The sequence below is a fragment of the Aotus nancymaae genome, unplaced genomic scaffold (genome assembly GCF_030222135.1).
Source record: "Aotus nancymaae isolate 86718 unplaced genomic scaffold, 86718_ANA_hifiasm-v0.15.2.pri h1tg000033l, whole genome shotgun sequence".
Classification (NCBI taxonomy): Eukaryota; Metazoa; Chordata; class Mammalia; order Primates; family Aotidae; genus Aotus; species Aotus nancymaae.
Genome location: NW_026988447.1, coordinates 56,444,186 through 56,465,682, shown reverse-complemented (window position 1 = coordinate 56,465,682; position 21,497 = coordinate 56,444,186). Strand labels below are relative to the sequence as shown.

Here is a 21,497-nt window from a genome sequence, read left to right as displayed (position 1 = left end):
TGACATTTCCTACATCAGGAAAAAAAAAAGAAAAGAAAAATTTCAGTTGGAAGTACAAAATGGATCTTTTCTTCTAGTTTTCTTTTGAAGACCATTAAGCATATGCAGCAGGATTCTGATTTTTCCTCTTTATTAAAAAATAATCTTTGCTGTTTCAGCACATATGTTTTTTTTTTTTTTTTAAAAACAAAACCTATAAATGTATCACATCAATCTCATTTAGTAGGCTGAAGATACAGTCCCTAGAAGCAGTTAAAATGCAATGGAGTTCCTCAGCAAATGGACACGTTAGATGACTTCTGCACCTGCAAATCTTCAGTGAGCAGATTTGCAAAGGAAATAATTGAATAGCATTACAAAGAAACATGTTTTGTTTTTTTTTCTATTTTTTCCTCTTAAGAAATATGGTCAACTAACCTGCACAGTAACTTGTTTACAAACTAGGGGAGGCCAATGTCAACTGTGATACCGGGTATATACTAGAAAGGGGAACAAAAGAGGCTGTCAGTTGTTTCTTAGACTAAGATACTAGGTGGAAGAGATTTAGTGAGATAAATGAGAATATTTACATAGCATGGAAATGTAGCAGTTTTGAGATTTAGCAGTTTTTCAACCACAAAGTCAGTGTTGGGATTCTCTCGACTTTATTTAGAGCAAGGCAAGGCTTTGAGACAGTGGAAAATAACTCAAAGAGATATAGCTGTATTTCTCACTATTTGTATATATATTTAAATATAACTATAGCACTTTCTTCCAGTTCTTTCAAAAATATATTTTACTATGTTTTACCAAAGTCATAGACACTCATCATTTCATGTTAAAAGTTCTTCATTCCATGACATTTAACTAATGACCAGCTTATTTTCAATGTGTGACATTTCAGTTAATCAGCATGTTGCATTCGCACTCTGTAACACTAAATAAAACACTAGGGTGGTCGTTAGAAGAAGATCCGGTCACGCATCCTTTTTATTAAAAATATATAATGTTTAGGAAGATTCACAGAATCTGTTCCCCATGTTATTTTGTAATCCTCACAGGAAGACTAACAATTTCCTCATATAATCAGCTTTAGGTTATTGAAAGTACACTGTGCAATATTGCCTTTATATATTTCTATTTAATGTACTCAACCAACCAACTGTTTAATGAGTTTGTTATTTGGTTGATCTGTGTGGTCAGACATTCTCCCTATTTATTGCACTCCCTGTATTTAAAATTCTCCCTGTTTAAGATTTTGCAGAGAAAATAGAGACTATCAGGTGTAAATTCCCTCGACATCTTGTCTCTCATCAAACCAAATCTACGTGTACCTCTTTCCTGTATCAGAGGAAGAAGAGCCCCTCCTCCTATACAAGGCAAAGTCATCTGGTGTACTCTGGAATCCATCCTTGTCTCTGTCCTCAGGGATCTTTTGCAATCAGTTACTCCTGCATCTGTATCACAGGCTCCACTTCTTCACTAGTTCTTCCCCTTAGCATATAAACATATTTAATCATTTCCTCACTTGGGTAAATTGTTTGGGAAGTAAATGTTCATGCTACGTAAGGGCAGAATTTGGAGGCTGTGGTGATAGGAGATCTGAGAATGAAGAAAAGACTTGGGTTTTATCATTGTCTGTGATTCCATTTTCTCCAGTGTCTCTAGAGTACTTTACTTTTTAAAATATTGATGTTAGGAAATCATAGAACAAGGAGTACATTAATTCAGTATTTAGACTGAGAATGTGTATGTTCAGTTCACAAAGGCTTGTTTTCCTAAAATTGTCTATTTCATTACACTGATATATAACCCTGGAAGGGAATATTTTAAACGAAAATAAGAGTAAATTCAACATCAAATATTTTAACTAGAGAATAACATATCTGATATTTTTTAATTTGGTCTCTGCTGCATAATCACATAAAATCAGAGATTTAGAAAGATGAATCAACTCTGAAATTGATAAAATTAATTAAGTTGTCTATTTTAACACATTATTTAATGAAAAGCTGAGGATGGCTACAAAGACCATAAACAGTTTCCTTCACTGTTAGGAAACTACTGCTACTTCTGGTAACCTCTAAAAATAAAAGCAGTTTCTTTAAGATTTAACGTTATTTTGAATTGGAAATACATGTCTTATAGAGTTTTCAAAACTATGCTGGCAAGAATATATTCGCAGTTACCAAAAATGTGCATATACTTCTTTGATCTCTCTGGCAGGAAAAACGGTAGGGATCTAACAAGAGTGTCATCTATTACTAGTGGGGGGACCTGGGAGTAGGACAGAATAAAATATAGAACACTTGAGTAAGTACAGAGAGAGACACACACACACCCACACACACACACACACGTGCACATGCATGCACACATCCAGACATACCAGTTATTTTTACTGAGCAATATTTTGCTGATATGCATTTGTTTTGAGTATCCTTAGATTAATAATACCATTATATATCTGCAACATTGTGGCAATTAAATTTAAGCTTACAAATCAAAGTTTCCCTACTCAAAAATTGATTTTGAAGTTAGGATATGTTGCTACCAGTTGGTTAAGATGACTACATTTGATTAGTCCTGTGGTTTCTGGTACAAATGTTAGTTTATAAAGTAATTTGAAAATTCCATAGAAACATTCATGAATTTATCAATTTTTTTATTTTCGTTTTTTTCTTTTGAGACAGGGTCTCACTCTGTTGTCCAGGCTGGAGTGCAGTGGTGTGATCATAGCTCACTGCAGCCTCAAACTCCTGGGCTCAAGCAATCCTGCCTCAGCCTCCCAAGTAGCTGGCACTACAAGCACATGTCACCATGCCTGGATAAGTTTTTGATATTTTGTGGAGACAAGGTCTTGCTATATTGCCCAAGCTGGTCTCGAACTTCTGGCCTCAAGCAATCCTCTCACCTTGGCCTCCCAAAGTGTTGGGATTACAAGTGTGAGCTACTACTCTTAGCCTATCTAATCTTTCTTACACTTGTTTATATTTTCATCCTGTGCAACAACTTGGATTAATAATGCCATAAATTCATTATTCGCTAGTCAAACAAATGCTTATTATTACCAAAATTAAAATCATTTTTTCTAGTGATTCAAGATTTCTAAAACAATTCCATTATTGTTATCCTCATAATTTAATAAGTTTGGATCAAGCAGATTTCCAACCTAGAGTCAGAATCTTTTTGGTTCACCTTTATTAATCGATGAAGTGGTCTTTCCTTATTTATATTTGCATATACTTTGTATATAACCAGTTAAGATGAAAATAATCTAGTTTTATTTTTCAAAATAATTTCTTTGCATACATCTTAAGATTAAAAACTAACATATAGAATATCAACATATTAAGCTATATTTCTTTAAACTCCAGAAATGTCAACTATAATTAGAACCTTAAAACACATTAAATTTAAATACAGGTTCTGGGCGATATAAAATATAAAAACTTTTCATTAAAGAATTTTGCATCATGAATATAACTTTATCAAAAAGATAAAAACTCAACGAGTCACTGAAAAATTCTAAGCCTGGAGTGACATCATTAATCTGCAGATAAACCTTTACACCAGTTTTAATAATCTTTCAGAAAACACCATGGGAAGTTATGTAAAATAAAGTTCAGATAAAAACTTATAAACACAGTAAGAAATTATAGAGTTACTTGATTTTCTTTCCAATTTTCCCTCTCCCTTCCTAGATTCCATATCTAAAGATTTATGTACAATATTCAGCATATGGTGAGAAAGTAAGTTAAAGAAACATGATAGACCCCATGTTGGTGACTGTCTTTACCGAAAGCATGTTACTCAGGCCTCAGAGTCAAGTTTTACTCCTCTAGACACTTAAGAATATCTCTGATCCAGCCCTCTTCTCCAGCCACACTGCTACGTTCCTGTTAAACCCTCACCTCTCTCCCTTAGCTAATGTAACGTTCACCTAATGACCACCCTGCTTTCAGTCTCCTCCAGTGCTTTCTGCACACTGCTGCCTGCGTGAGCTTCCTTAAGGTCTAATGGGTTCAAACCTTTCCCTTACTTAAATATCATTCAGTGGCTTTTCACAGCCTTTTATGAGGGTCTGGGCTTTGGCAGTAGTGGTAGTTTTCCACATAAGCCAGGCTTCCACATTTCTGCACCTCTGTCTATTCCTATAAGGGGCTTTCTTCTCCCTGGTCCTCTCCTGCACCCATTCCAAAATCAGAGCTCAGTGTCCTCACCCTTGTGGTAGGTGCTCCTCTTTCATTCTCCAAAGCACCCCTATGATGTTTTCATAGAATTTACCAACAATAATCATAATTGTCTGGTTACATCTTTATTCACTCTAAATTACCTTTATCTTGCATAGTAGCTGGCGCATAGTAATTGCTCAGTGAATAATTTTAAAGTTAATTCATTTATTCATTCACATAATAGTTTTTGAGTGCCCACTGAGTGCTATTTTGTCTACAAAACAAGACAAAACAAAATGATCACTCAGTGAGCACTCAAAACAAAGTAAGACAAAAATGCATACCCCTAGACTCTGGTGAATGTATTCTGGTGAATGTAGTCAGACGGTAAACAAATATAAAATTGTGTCAGGTCATAAGTGCTAAAGCAAAGAGGGAGATATGGATTGGGAGAAATAGATGGAATAGTTTAAATTGGGGGGAGATCATTTAGTGAAGCCCTCAGTGATAAAGAGGTCAGGAAGAGAGTGATGCGTATAGAAGGGGGAAGAATATTCCAGGCAAGGGAAGAGCAAATACAAAGAGCAAGAGTTGGGCACATGCTAAGCACGTTCAAAGAACACCCCAAGGAGGCTGTCGGTGAGTAGTAGGAGATGGGGATATAAATAGGGACGAGAGATTGTACGTGTATGGCCTTGTAGGTGCTTGCAAGCACAGTGATGTTTACTTTGAGTAGGATAAAAATTACAGAAATGAACAAATGGCTACATAAAGCAATTCAGGTGTTTTTTCCTTAAGCTTGAGACAATAGTGTCTCAAGATAGGAATGGCAGGATTTTTCACCCTTTTGTTCACCTGACTCATTCTAACATTGCTGGCCTATTCTAATAGCCTCCAGATTACCTCTAATTGCAAGCATGAGTGGAGAAATTTAGGTCATGACTTCCATATGAACATAGCAAAGCCAAAATCATCCAACTTACACGGTGTCATTAACAATGAGAGTGTTATATATGTGCATGTGGGCCTAAGGTCTCTAATGCACTTCAGAAAACAATTATGCAAACAGTAGATAGAATTATCAACCCAAGTAAATCTTCAAAGCAGGCTGTTAAGAAAAGGATCACTCTGTGACCATTATGCATTGGCTGTACTTTCTAGTTTGTGAACCAAAAAATAAATAACACAGAAAGCCTTTCCTTGATAGATCATGGGATGGAAAAAAAATAATGAATTTTTCTGACACTACTGATGTTAGCACAAATTTGATTGAGGTATTAATTACTTAAACAGGATGCTGAGTTCCTAAATGATGTGCTTTAGGATGCCCCTTGGGACATGTTTTAAGGCAAGTTCTGGTTGCCTGCTATTAGGAAATGATGTAGGGGGCGGACACAGTTCCTGTTCCGTCCCTGATGGCTAACAGTAAAATTTGAAGCTCTGAGAGCTGCTGGTCATTTCTTGACAGAAGAATATACAACTAGCTTCTGTAATAAAAAACTTAGGGAACAAAAAAGAGGTGGTCCATCTGTAAAGGGGAAGATAAAAGCCCAAAACTATTAAACCATTTAAAATTATTTCCTTTTTAATAATTTTTCCATGATTTAATAAAAGTTAGGCAAAATGAAGAAAATACCTGTAAAAGTCTGGTTCCAAAGGGAAGAATGATAACACACATAATCTAACTATGGACTCATAAAACATTAGTACCAGACTTTCTCAAGGGTTTGGTACAACAGACTTTAATTACAATTTTTTGAACGATATTAACCTGGTGAAATGCATGAAGAGATCACAAAATACATAAACTTGGTTTATAAAGAGTAAAAGGAAATTTGTCTTACTTAAGAAGTAATCATTTAAGATGCATGTATATAAAACGCCATATTCTGCTTGGATGTTTGATGTGGGAAGGTTAAGAAACATAAACTCTAGCCACAATTATATGTATGTCTGGAGTGTAATTCAAGTGATGTTTTACAAGATTTGGATTTCATAGCTTAAGTGTGTGGAAATGCCAACTAGAAACTATGGGGAAATGTTTAGAATATAAGAGAGTGCACTGAAATGTTTTCAGTGTAAAAGCCAGTGATTTAGTTGAAGTGCGTATGAAGGAACACAGCATAAACAAGAACAGAGCAAGACAGTGCTGAGAAGGGAGAGCCTCATCTCTTGTTTCAAGTCTTTCATGGATCCTGTCTTCAGTCACACTTCATCATTTATATTTTCCCAAGAAGTCTATATCCTTCTCCGATTAGTCTTCATGTGAAGTTCTTAATCATTCTTCAAGGCTCAGCGGTCATAACTCACTTCCTTTGTGAGCCTTCTCCAGCACACCCAGACAAAGCTTGTTTCTACCCTTTGTGTTTCTTTAGCAAATTTCAACTGGCTATATTTTAACATATTTACCTATTTTAAAAATCCGCTTGACTAGGTAGCGACTTCCTCAGGCCATATATTTCACATCGTCAGGATTAGTGCCTAACACATAAATAATTATTGACTAAATGGAAACAATGAATGAATGAATTTAAAAAGTATTAAATTCTGTTTACTCGCTTTCCACCATTATTTTAACACTTATACTATCGTACCTCCATCACTGGAAAGAGTTCCCAGTTTTGAGACAGTTGTTCTGTTTAAGTATCTGAGATTTTTGTTTCAGTAATATCACTTCATAATTTCTATTATTTGAAAAAGTTCCTCTACAACCCAGAGCCTGTTAGTAACATGGCATGTCATTATATTTATTCATGAGCATTTGATAAAAAAAAGTTCTACATGCAGTAATTATTTTTTAAAAGAGTAAATTCTTTCTGACTTTTCTGTCTCATGTGCTGAATTTTTGAAGAAAATATTAAACCAGGATGATTCATTTATTGGTGTTTCTCATAATCATGAGGCTATGACCTCTTTAAGGGAGGTCTCTTAAAGTTCAGGAAATTAAAGAAGTAATACATTTTTCTCACTACTTGACAAAACCAGAACCCAAGACTAAATATTGAGCTTTAAATACCATAGATTAAAGATAAATCTAGGTATATAAAAACCTTATTTTTTATCAGATTCTAAAACAGAGACTCTATATTACCTCTTGCCAGATATCCACACACTAAAATTAGCTCATTCCATCTCTTCTAAAAATTTAATAAATTGTTTCTTATTGCTAAACCTAAAATGGAAATGATCTGAAAAGAAAGAAAAATTAACAGGCTTCTCTGCCCTCTGTGATTAAACATACTTCCCTCGAGTACTATAAAGGAAACAAATTTATGGTTCACAAAGGCCTATCACCCTACACTACACTCAGTAAAAAATATTTCCAATAAGCAGTGTAAGTGCTTTTCCTATTTTAAATCAACAATACTGAGAAACACTGGCGGCTAGAATTTAAATAACTCATGATCCACAGAAAAAGGTCTTAAATTTAAGATTATAATATGTAGCATATCCTATTCAGATGTTTTCTACCTAGATAGATTGGTGCTGTCTATTAATAATAGAACTTTCTATATAATAATGGAAACATTCTGTAGTTAATAATAGATCAATGGATAATTAATAATAGACCAATGGATAACCACTAATCACATAAGGCTAATGAGCATTTGAAATGTGACTATCATAATATTTAGACACTGAATTTTTAATTTTATTTATTTTATTTTATTTTAGCAACAGGGACTTACTTTATCACCCAGTCTGGAGTGCAGTGGTGTGAACTTGACTCTCTGCAACCTCTGCCTCCACCTTCCAGGCTTAAGCGATCCTCCTGTTTCATCCCCACAAGTAGCTGGGTCTATCTATAGGCATGAGCCACCACACCTGACTAATTTTTGTTTGTTTCTTTTGTAGAGATAGGTTCTCACCATGTTGCCCAGACTGGCCTCAAACTCCTGAGCTCAAGTGATCCACCCACCTGGGCCTCCCAAAGTGCTAGAATCACAGGCATGAGGCACTCAGCCTGGCCAACTTTAAATTAAATTTAAATAGCCATATGTGGGTAATGGGGACTGCATGGGACAGTGCAGTTCTAGACAACAGAACACATAAGACAGAAATCAAGTGAATTGGATTCTAGTCTGGTCCCGCCATTAACTATTTTGTAACCTTGGCCAAGTTACTTTTTCACTCTGATACTGTTTCTTTATCTGTGAAACGCTAAGCTAAATGATGTCTAAGATTTCTTCTAAACTTTTTATATCCTACTTAATAAATACCCATATGGTATGACTAGAATTTTTTTTTTCTTTTTAGCTAAGATTACAGGCACCTACCACCATGCCCGGCTAATTTTTTGTATTTTTAGTAGAGATGGGGTTTTACCATGTTGGCCAGGCTGCTCTCAAACTTCTGACCTCAGGTAATCCACCCATCTCGGCATCCCAAAGTGCTGGGATTGCAGGTGTGAGCCACCGTGAGCCACCCAGCTGGCGTGACTAGAAATTGATACAATTGCTTTTCCATTGTCCTCATGAAAATCATCCTTTTAGTTATAACATGTATATCTGTAAGCACATATGTATTCTAAATAATCTATAATACATATATAACTATAAAAAGATGCAGGCGGGCATGGTGACTCATACCCATAATCCCAAAACTTTGGGAGGCCCAGGCAAGAGGATTGTTTGAAGCCTGGGCAATATGACAAGACTCCGTCTATATAAAAAATAAAAATTTAAAAAATCCAGGTGTGGTGGTGCATGCCTGAGTCCTAGCAACTTGGGAGGCTGAGGCAGGAGGATTCCTTGAGCCCAGGAGTTTGAGGCTGCAGTGAGCCATGATCATGCCACTGTACTGCAACCCACATGACAGAGCAAGACCCTATCTCTAAAACAAAACAAAAAAAGAAGAAGAGCAATTTTGTGTAATTTTGTTGGATTTGTCCTACCCCATCCTACCCTTGGGGAGTAATGTATAATCAATTGGGAGAAATATATAAAGATAATTTCTTTGTATAAGGGCCTGATTTATCAATTGATTAATTCATATCATTCAATCACTCTGTTTATTAAACACACTAAGTACCAACAACTATTATATGATGTGATAAATGCTGTGGAGGAGGGGAGAAGACAGCTTCTAACTTAGCTTGGGGGAGTGTGAAAGTGTAAGCATGTGTGAGATTTTCTCAAAGGAGGTGATTAAGCAGAAGGCTATTTCTTTCTTAAGGCTCCACTCAGACATAGGGATCCTGTACTTCCCTTAGATCCGGCAAGAAGGTTTTTGCCTTGGGGCCCATACTGTAAAGGGCTCTTTTCTGGTTGTACTTCCCAGGGGGTTAGGAATCCGTGAGTCTAAGAAAACATGCTCATCTGTACACACACCTTCCACCCTCAGCCCTCCTACCCTCCAGCCACCTGACCTTCAGGTACTAAGGACTCCAGAATTCTCTGCCTCAATGACTTGAGCTCACTTCAAAGACTCTGTGTTGTCCCTTCCCAGGCCTGTTCTCCTGAAGGTGAACCATACCACTGGTGTGCACCACAACAAATTGGAAGAGAAAGCAAAGAGATGGGTATTTTGAGGGGTGTAGATGAAATTTGGTCCTATGAGCATCCACGATCTTGATTCTTATAAATTTAGAGCTTGAGTGTTATAAAGCTGAAGAATAGAGGAAAGTGTGGGAAAGAAGGGAAGCAGGCCAAGGGCTAGGGCTAGTTACAGCTCTCCTCACGTCACCACACTGTGGCTTTGAACGCCAAGGAGTGCAAGAATTCTGGATTTGAACTTTCCAAGTCATCACGAGAATATGTCTGTAAAGGTTAGAGGATAAAGTATATTTTACTGAATAGTTTTATTAAGTTGGTTTATAACTTAAATATTTAGACATTTTGTATAAAGACTCCCATTTTTCCTCTTGCCCTAAAATTTGAACATTTGCCCTAAATCTGCAAATGTAAAGCACATTCAAACAGGCTTTATTTTAAAAAGTTTCTTCTTTATCTAATGATAAAATATGAAAAGTTGATGAGATCAATTATAACTTAATATTCTCAAACAAGAGTCACATATTTCGCTTCAGTAGAGCTATAATAAGCTGGATTCTAAAGTTAGAAGAAGTGGCAACTAGAGAAGCTGATTACGGTTTTGGAGAAAGACAATTTTTAAGACTTTCTTCTATTAAAAGCTTAGCATATGACTGTCCATTGATTTTCTATTTTACAGAACATATATAATAGATACATATAATATGCATCTGTGCATTCATAATGGAAACAGAGTAGAATGACGGGACTTTAGAATCGGAAGGGAACTCATGCTGTTTAGTTTCACCATTCTTTACAGATGGGCATCTAAGGCTTAGATACCTTAATTTGTCCAAATGATAGAGTTTATTAGACCCTGAACTAGAACCACTGCAAAGATAGTTAATAATAGAGCTGATTCACAGCCTAGAGGTCATTAAGGAAAACAAAATGAAGTAATGAGAGAGGAATATAGACAGCATCATCTACCCAGCTGTTGAGACTGTCTTTCTTTTACATAATCATGCTTCTAAATCAGTTGAAAATGCTCCCCAAGTGGACATTTTGTTTCTAGGAGACAGAACCAGCTTCAAAGGAAAGTCAAATGTTCCTTCCTATCACCTCACTAAGTGACCTTTAGACACCTCTAGAGAAGTCTGTGCACACAAGTATCAACACAGAGCTGGATCCCCCCTACCAGGCTGAGAAGACATAGCTCCACTGTGTTAATTCTATGGCAGGACTCCCTGGAAGGGGCGGTGGGGCAGCACCAGAAATAGAAGGCATCACTTGTCTACTTTCTCCGGTCCATTTGAAAAACCGCACTACAGGCTCTGGGCAAAAGCGCCAAGGAGGTGGGCAGAGCCCTGCAGGTGTGCCATTTACATGTACTTCATGGACAATCAGATTAAGGGAGGCTGATAAAGGATTAGAATGGTTGCGAAGGCATCTCAGCAGGGAGTGTGCGCAACTGAAGGACATGCAGTTTTACCAAACAAGACTTTCTTGTCAAAATCTAGTCTAATAACTACAGTAAGATGATTTCCGTCATTTTTGTTATTTGTGATTTGAAGGTTTGGGGGTTTTGCTTCCTCTGCCAGATCCAAATCAGGAAGTCTGCTGTTGTCTCCAGTGTCTGCCCTCTGCTGATCAAGACAGCAAGCAGATCAAAGCACAATGAAGGAATACCATGAGTTTTATCAAAGCCGTGGGATAGCAATGCATTATAAATTGAACATATTTAAAGTAAACCTTCACATACTGGTTCCTTCATTTTTATTTTAAATGCAACGGAAACATTTTCATGCTTATGTTATTGACTAATATTTTTTAAAAACATTATATTCACTGGATCTAAATGTATTAAATGTGTTTGCAGGTAAAATGAAAATCAACTAAAAATATCTGTAAACTGTTTGGACAGATGTCCAAATTTCACTTTAAGACACTACAACAGGTAATGTTTCTGAGTTTTGAACTCTCAGATACAACCGGGACCCAATGAGGAACATTGTAAGTATTCTTATCATTCAGTACAAGATAAATGAATATGTTATGGAGCTTATATATATATGTAGGGGAGGGGAAGAAAGGAATAAAGAACTTCAGAACAGGAAATTGGTCTCTGAAACTTTGGATATAGACAACTTGGAACAAAAAATAGTATATATAAAACTGGAGCTAGTGTGTGTGTGTGTGTATGTATATGTGTGTATGTGTATATATATATATATATATTTGGAGACAGAGTCTTGCTTTGTTGCCCAGGCTGGAATGCAGTGGTGCAATCTCAATCTCAGCTCACTGCAATCTCTGCCTCCAGGGCTCAAGCGATTCTCCTGCCTCAGCTTCCTGAGTAGCTGGGATTACAGGCACATACCACCATGCCCGGCTAATTTTTGTGTTTTTAGTAGAGACGGGGTTTCACCATGTTGGCCAAGCTGGTCTCAAACTCCTGACCTTGTGATCCGCCAGCCTCATCCTCCCAAAGTGCTGAGATTACAGGTGTGAGCCATCGCACCCGGCCACTATTTGGCATATTTTTTAAAATACCATCTACCTTTCATGCTTTTGAAAATTTCTGCATTTGTCAAAGAAAGAAACAGAATATCAAAAGGAAAGATACCTATTAAAATACTATTTTAACAACCATTTGCATTTCTGAAGAACTGAAAGATAAAGATCATTTGTACTAGGATTCAGAACGTGATCACTTCCAACTATGTTCATTCCTTTCTTTCATTCTTTGGCCTACTTTTATAAGATACAGCAGTTCTTATTTAGGTGTAGTCAAATTTATTTAAGTGCAAGAACTGCGTTTCAAAAGCTCATCCTGAACTTCTCGGAAAACTCAAAGGTCATGTTTACAGAATAGATGTATGGCAGGGTTAAATAAATATGGAACTGCGTGAGCTGCAGGTTTTCTTTTTCATTCTATCATAGATGCTGTTAATCTTCAGATGGTTACTTCTGCAATATAAACTATATATCTCAGATTATGAAAACTAATTCCCTACCTGATACACTCATAAACACTTTTGCAAGAGCTAATTTTAGATTGTTTCTAGCTTCTTCATTTCATCATCAGAGACATTTTAAATTTATAACAATTCTCTAGTGCCTCTTAAGACCCTTATGTAAGCAAGCACTCCTCCATGACACAAACCAACAAGTGGAGTGGGGTTTACATAATGTGAAAAAGATGAGAGCAGTGGTACTTATTATGTTTTGTTTGTCTTAATAAGTGGGTGACAAGCGGAATGTTATGAAAAATTGATAATGGAAGATGATATGATGTACAGGAGAGGAAGGCAAAAACATAGGACAAAAGCAATAAATTACACTCGATTGCAGGATTTGACATGTTGTGATTTAGTTGGTAGCTATTATTCAACTGTTCTTCGTCCTTACATTTCTTAGAGCAGCCTTTCTGTATGCCAAGTTATATCACCAGACATTTGTTTTAATGGCAATACTTCTCATTTATGGAACTCTTTGTGGTTCATAAAATATTTCATATTATCATTTCACTTGCTTCTTACCATAACTCAGTGAGAGGAGTAGAAGAGGAATTATTACTTACCTTTTATAGATCAGTAAAAAGGATCACAGACTATAGTTATACACCACTAAGTAGTTCTAAAACCAGAACGACTGATACAATATACTTTTCTCCCTACCAGATTTCAAGTTCATGGACATACACACACACACACACACACACACACACACACACAATGTGTGAAAGAAAATTTCTAAGTTTCTAAGAAAAATTTCCTCCTCATTAAAATTGCAGTTATATTTCTAGCATCCTCTTCTCTCTTTGATATGAGTTAAAACATATAGGTGCTATTCAAGTTAACAAATCATTATTTCTTTTTAAAAAGATAGATTTTTAGATTGGAGAAATATTTCATGTTAAGGAAACATAAAATATAGAAATTCAGTTAGCTGAATTAGGGGATTATACTGATTTATAGAAAGATTCTGAATAGGATTTCTTTAAACAGCAAAATTCCCTGGCACATTCAAAATATGTTGATATAAGAAAATCTGATTTAGACAAAACTCTGCAGGAATACATCTGTTATATAAATCCACACTCACCTGTAATTTACTCTAGAGAGAACAATTGAGTGATAATAATAACAACATAGTCATATAGTTCTTCATTATATGTTTTAAAGTGCTTTCCCCTAATTTATTGAATTGTCTTTGGCAACCTTTTAAGGCAGTCAGAGAGGGTATTGCTATCCTTTCTTCACAGATGAGAAATTGAGAGGTTAAGTGACTTGCCCAAGGTCAGACAGACATTCATTCATTACTGCTATCAGAATGATGCAGTTTTAACGGGGTAGTCAAGGAAATATGGTTCTTCCTCTTATTTTTTTAAACAAGCTGTGAAAGCCATTAAGACAGAGGTAGATGATCTCACAAATATAATGTTGAATGAAAGAAGCCAGACACAAAAGTGTACATACGGTAGGATTTGATTACTATAAAATTCAAATGTAGGCAAAACTAATGTATAGTGACAGAAGTCAGGATGGTGGTTACCTCTGGGATGGTAATGGGGGTAAAGGAGGGTTTAAGATAATGTCCTCGTTCTTGATCTGGTTTTTACATAGTTATGTTCACTTGGTGAAAATTCACTGGGATATACACTATAATTTGTCTACCTTTCTTTATATATATTAAAGAAGTTTCCTCTTTGAAAAGAATCTTACATCTTTAAAAACAGTAATTTTAAAATGCCATTTAGATCATTTAATATCCATATCCTTGAAACATTTGTGATTTGCATTAGGTTTCTTAAATGCATTTAAAAAATAAGAACATGAACTAAATCATGAGAGTTTAAAGAGTGAAGAAAAGTTTGTAGAAAAAAAAATCCAGTATTATTTCACCGGAGAAAGTTTTGATATGAAATGGGAATTGGAGCACACTAAGATAATAATGCAGGTGATTTAGGATCAGGTCAAACATTTGTATTCAACTCTGTCAAACTGGGAATGGTAGGAAAATGAGATTATATTGTTAGTCACATAATATATCTTAGAGAGCATATGTAAATTCAAGGAAGATAAGAATTTTTAAAAAATATATCTATTTTATTTTAGAACACTGTATATTAGGATGCTGTGTTGGGCATTAGACAAGAAAGCCAAGGCCAGCAATAAAAATCTGAGTAATCTGTGCACACCTGGGGACAAACAAAGCCTCCTGAGAAGCCCACGTAGCTTTCAATATAAGAATATATGGGAAGAATGTGTTTTCACCATTTTCCAGGAAAAAAATTACATATACCTTCAATTGCTTAAAGTAATTGCAAGATTTATAATGTCTCTCTCCCAGAATTCTTCATACTCTGTAACTCCATACCACTGAGAGCTAATGCTACACTTCTATGCAGTTACCACTGATGACAAAGGTTTTGTTTAAGTTTTACATATGGTCTTTTTCCCGTTCCTTCCACTTTTTTCCTTTTTTAAAAAATCCATTATAGTACTGAAAAATTATCTGTATCAAATGTGTATTTTGATATTACAGGTCAGGAACAGAGAATTTCCAGGCAGTGGGTGATACCTGGACCCAGCGTGCTTTCCTTTCACCAGGGCTCCTGCAAAGGCAGCTCCACCTACAGCTGACTCCCTGGGAGAGCTGCTGAATGCATCTCAAGCCCAGGGAAGACTTGTTTGTTCCTGACCCTATGCATTAGTTTCACTAGGACCTGTTTTTTAATTATATATATATATATTTATTTAGAATATGTGTGTGTCTGTGTGTACATATATATACATGTGTATGTGTGTGTGTGTGTATGTGTGTGTGTATATATACATATATATATATATGTATATATACATTTAGAGACAGGGTCTCATCATGTTATCTAGGCTAGTCTCAAACTCCTGGGCTCAAGTGATCCTCCCACCCTGGCCTCAAAGTGCTAAGATGACAGGTATGAGCCCCCATGCCCGGTCTAAATTTTACACTTTGAAAATCTGCATGCTGCATGCCAAACATTTTGCAGGATGGACAGTGTCAAGATGACTGTGGTTACCTGCCAGCTTTCTGGCAATCTCTGGGCTCACTCCTTCAGTATCCAGGATGAGTGTGAGCTGTTCTCAGGCATTTAGGTTATTAGAGAGTTACCCTGTGCTTCCCAATAGTGTTCATTTCATAACATAGATTAGAGAGGCAGCTCAAGAGACAGAGAGAAGGGGACAGGAAGAGGTAGGTTGAAGGAATTCTACTCTTTCCGACTCATCAACCTGACTAAACATCTTTTCTACCAGCAAAAGATAAGCAAATCATGGGGAATTGGGACTTGTTTGTCTATGAGTAAGTCCATGTGGAATCATTTCAGGACGATTTTTTTTTTTTAATGACAGAAAACCAAAGGCCACAACTATTTTACAACAGTGAAATAACTCTTTGAATCATTTTGCAAAGTTTGCTGTGCTAATTAATGTAGTCAGACCTGATCCCTTTGAAAATGGAATTTCTATTTCTATTTAAGCTAATAGGCATGCCCCTAAATTTAATCTCTCTTACAGCAGAGTCATTAACTAAAGCATCTCCTTTGACCTCCAGAGTCTCTGTCGCTCCCCACACCTGGAATCTCTTTCTTTTTCTCCTGCATCACCAATGTAGATATGTAGTCTTATGACACTTAGCATGTAGTAGATACATGTAGTAGATAGGCCGTGTTACTTTTAACTTTTACTAATTTTCTTTATTATAGTCTGTCATATCACAGATACATCTGTCACACATAATCTTGACCACAGTTTTAAATAACCTGGCTTAGTATAGAAAAAGATAAATTGAGATACTTGCCATCAAGCCTTGTTCTCCTGGTTTTCCTGGTTCACCCTTAAAAAAGAATAGGATAATTTTAGTAATGCTGTAAGCATTTTTTTAAAACCCTTAAACATTTTTTTTTCTTTTTCCCTATACCCGTTGGGGCATGTAAATATCAAGTATATTCCTTCAGGTTAAATAGAGGAATGCAGCACATTAAAAGAGAGCTGATTTCCCTTCTACAAACAAACTTCACAAATTTAGGGTTTAATAAAATTAGTCCAGATTATCACGTCTTCTTTAGGGTGACACAAAGATAATGACACGGTGTCTTCTTTAGGAAAACTCAGAACTTTCATACATAGGACAGAAAGATAACTGCTCTTCGTACTAGAGTTAAATAATAAAATGAGCAGAGACTGATTTTAAATTTTGGTCTTCCTGAATTAATAATGGCTGAAGTAACACGTTCGATTAAATTTGATAGAGAAAATTGCACTATATCATGACATTACTATCATTTCCTTATATTCAAATGGATTTAGAATTATCATGTTTTATTGTCTTAAGGATAGTCATTGGCTAAAAATATTTTTTGTCTTAAGCCTATAAATGTAGATATTGCTGGTCTTTCAAAATAAGTATTCTACAGTTTATTTTTATAGTCTTTTTCTAGCAAGGCATGATGACATGCCTGTAATCTCAGCTATTTGGGAGGCCGAGGCAGGGGAATTTCTTGAGCCCAGGACTTCCAGGCTATAGTGTGTTATCATGGCACCTGTGAATAGCCACCACACTACAGCTTGGGCAACATAGCAAAGACCTCATTGCACACACAAAAAACTTTTTCTAGCAGTCATCATAGTATATATAAATAAACTCTGAGACTATATACAGTTCAAGTTATATGTTTGACAATTTCAAAACAAGTTAATTTGTCCTATGTATAGAAAGCTCCATTTCTTACTTACATGAATTAACTATGTTCATTTAAATAATGATATAATTTTGGATTGTGTGATTTGTTATACCTTACCTTTACTTTTGTTTTTATAAAGGTAATTTCTATTTTGAATTTGAGTATAGTACACAATGCTCAATGATCTGACTAACGTTTTACCATCAAAATGGTTTTAACTACTTTTTGAGAGACACTCATTCTACTTCTGTTGGCAACCAGCAATCAATGGGAGAACTTTAGCCCTAAAGCTGTAGCTGTCTCTGCCTTTTGGAATATCATTATGAGGAAAAGTGAGGCATTAGAAGACAGTTACAGAATTCAACTATTGTCTTTGAAGGTTGAGTGAAAGCAGTCCTAACAACTAGCAAATCATATGTTGAAAGGTCGACCATTCCTCATTTTATATCAGTGAATTCACAGCAGTTTTTAGAAAGGGATATGGGCTTATGAGGCTGTCTCAGAAGTTCTAAAGTATGCTATATTCTTATAAAGAGTCATTCTTTTTAAAAATGCATAAATATATGCATATAAAAATGAAAGAAAATATACCAAAACATTAATGACTATTGTAAATTTTTATTTTTTTCTTTTTGGTCTTATTTTCAAAATGTTCTGCTTTGGCAATAAATATTTTCATTATTATTATGTACTACAAAAAAACAATGAAAATAATTTGTTAAATAAATATATTGAAAAAATAATTTAATCCAGTAATAAATCTTAATTTCTAGTCCTAAAGTCATAAAATAAATCTAAAATTTTTGACCTTTTCCATATATTTCTTTAAATTGCTGGATTGCCTCTATGAAACCAAACCATTTATCTTCTGCCTTTTACTACTATATCATTGACACTTGGCCAAACTTAGTAGCCAAATATTGAGATTGCTTTCAAATTATTTCTATGAATATGCCTTACATACAAAAGACAAATGACATTTAAACCATACCTACTGATGTTTTAATCATTCATTTTATGGTTTTTAGCAATTTTGGAGGTTCAGGTTATTTATAAGGGATTAAATACTGGAACATTTCACTTCCTCTACTTTCCATAAATAGCATAGAACTTTATCGGTCTGATCTTGAACCTTTGGAAAATGTTATTAGTCTCCTACTTAGTTTTTCAAATGAATCTCCCATTTAAACCAAAGGCCCTAGTGCACACTATGGCAATGAAGAGACAAATGGGGTCGGGCAACTCCAATCACAGACTTCTTGAGGCCTAAAAACAGTGTAGTGGCTGCCTCCAGGTGCCTCTAGTGGTTTGCTTGGATCCCCAGTGGATTGTGTGGTAAAGAGGAATGCACCTGGGAGTGCCTTGCACTGCTTGGGGACTTGCCCATCATCCCACTTCCCTCAACCCACGCCACTCACTGGACCCCCTGACCTGATGCCCCCACCACCCTACTCCACCCTAGTTCTCAGCCCTTAACATGAAACAAAACTTGTGAGAACAAGTGATCCAAAAAGCAACTCACGGGTACTCCTGGCATTCCACGGGGGCCATCTTTCCCTGTGTCCCCAGGTGGTCCTCTTGGGCCTGGAGGGCCTGGGGGTCCTGGAGGCCCAGCCTGTCCTTGGTCGCCCTGTGATGGAGAAGGGAACAGACCAGCAATAACCATGAAAGATAAAGACCCAGGTCTTCTTTTCAGCACCTTAAATTTGTATCTAATCCACATTTACACTATGAAAAGAACCAGAACAGTCACAAATATAAAGCCTGTAGGCAATTTGCCTCCCAGCAGGCAGCAAATAAATATTCATGCTGGGTGACTGAGTAGATGCTATTAAAATCAAAGCAGTTCAGGAACCAGCACTTACAGTTCTTGGAAATAGGGTATATGTTACCACTGTAGTCAGAGCTGGTATAAAACGTGTGCATTACTTTATCCATAACAACCCTGCATCAGTTACGTTCACCACATTTAACAAAATGGCTGCATTTATCGTTAGACAAATGTGTTTACTTTTTCATACCCTATAAAATTAAGCATATGAGGTTCCCATCATATGGCATAGTAATTTATAAATTAGCCAAGCTGGAAAGCTTAGAAACTGGATCTGTTAGTGGTTACAATTTAAATTTTTTTAACTAAGAAAAAATTGGATAGACTTTTAATATCTTTTTTTTTGATACTGTCATTTAACATTTCAAACAAATGCAGCTTGCTAAATGAAATTTTGCTTGAGGATATTTTCAAATAAATACCCACCCGCCACCCACACCCCGCCCATAAGAGAGAAATTGTAAAGCAATCAGTACACAGAGCAATATCCACTGTGTAAAGAAGAAATCAGACTTCAGCAAGAACAAGCACTACCTTAATCAGGCGGCGTTTAATGAGCTGCTGATCAGCAGAGAGAAACCCATGATTGATTTTAGGAAACACCATCTGATCAGTCAGGTGAGGTCAAAGGTTGAAGTTCAGAGATGAGAGAGTTGAAGAATAGACATCAGAAGGCCCCAAGAAAGAAATAAAGATATACACATTAGACTTATAATGATTTAAAAAAATAGAACTGGCACTTATGTCTAACATTAGACCCACTGGCTCTTCTTGAAAGAAACATCATCCTGAAATGGGATGGTGAAACCAGATATCTTCAGTAGCAATGAACATTTTTTGTGCCCCATCATTTTGCTGTGGATGTTGGATCTTTTTAATGTAGTTTATTCCCAGAAGCAGGAAAGCAGGTGCACCCCTGCACTCTTCACTCTGAGAAGAAAGTCTAGAGACGAAATGCCAGTTCCATTTCCGTCAGACTTGTCAACCAGCATAATGTGGCATGAACTCGACTGCCGTTTTATTGATGCCCGAAGTCCAGAGAGAGTACTTAGGATTATTTAATTGACCAGAAAAATATTACAGAGCATTAAAATGCATGCAAATTAAGCCATCAAGGCGTGGTATGGTTCTAGATCGTTATGCCCACCTCTCTTCACAGTACCTGCTTGACGTTAATATCCTCCTCTCAAGTATGCTCAGAATACACCCTCTTAATAGACATTTGACCTCACTGATGCAAGTGGGGTCCCAAGTGCCCAATAACTTGATATATATGATGAGAGGAAGCTAACGGGCTCGGCAAGCCAATTAAATGGTTCCTGCTCACGCTTATGCTGATTGCAGCTCTGACTATGCAGGCATAGGTGACAACCACAAACCTTGACGGTGAGGATCTGATTACTGTGCAGGGCAGCAACTGTGGGGAAGCCTGGCAGGCCCTATGGACGTAGCACAGCACCAAAACAACACGACATAAAACGTCACACAGACATTTCACTGGGGGACAAACAAAACAAGCACATACCTAGTGTCTCCCTTTCCTGGCTCTAAGTCTTGCCTTGTCTGACACACCATAAACAAAATTAGATACTTGAGACCCCAAAATAAACCTTTTCTTTTTTTGGACGAAGTCTCAACCTCCACTTCCTGCCTCAGCTTCCCTAGTAGCTGGGATTACAGGCATGCACCACCATGCCCTGCTAATTTTTGTATTTTTAGTAGAGGCAGGGTTTCACCAGGTTCGCCAGGCTGGTCTCGAACTCCTGACCTCAAGTGATCCAACTGCCTTGGCCTCCCAAAGTGCTGGGATTACAGGCATGAGCCACCACGGCCGACCAGTTTTTTTTTTGTTTTTTTTTTTTAAAGACAGAGTCTTGCTCTGTCACCTAGGCTGGAGTGCAGTGGCACAATCTCAGTTCACTGAAGCCTCCACCTCCTGCATTCAAGTGATTCTGTCTCAGCCTGCCAAGTAGCTGGGATTATAGGCATACACCACTATGCCCAGCTAATTTTTGTATTTTCAGTAGAGACAGGGTTTCACTATGTTGGCCAGGCTTGTCTTGACCTTCTGACCTCAAGTGATCTGTCCGCCTTGGCCTCTCAAAGTGCTGGGATTATAGGTGTGAACCACCATGCCCAGCCAAACCAATCATTTCTTAAAACATGGAATGGGGAGAGTGATAGCTCATTGTCACTGAGCCTGGGGCAGGTACAATGGGATCTGTGTCCACAGAGGGTACGAGTTTGCTACATGGAATATTTCTGGAATCTTACTTACAAAATTGCAACATCTTAATTACAAAATGTTAGTCCAA

The 21,497-nt window shown here is 36.7% G+C and overlaps 1 protein-coding gene across 1 annotated transcript in view; it reads right to left on the bottom strand.

Moving 5' to 3' along the window:
- The window catches only part of COL25A1 (collagen type XXV alpha 1 chain), a 510,463-nt gene that overhangs the window by 117,730 nt on the left and 371,236 nt on the right, over positions 1-21,497 (bottom strand). The window contains exons 8-10 of the mRNA XM_064384022.1: positions 19,717-19,788; positions 18,874-18,981; positions 16,469-16,504 (exon numbers count right to left, since the gene is read on the bottom strand). Coding sequence (XP_064240092.1) covers positions 16,469-16,504; positions 18,874-18,981; positions 19,717-19,788 — 216 coding nt within the window. The remainder of the gene's footprint in view (positions 1-16,468; positions 16,505-18,873; positions 18,982-19,716; positions 19,789-21,497) is intronic.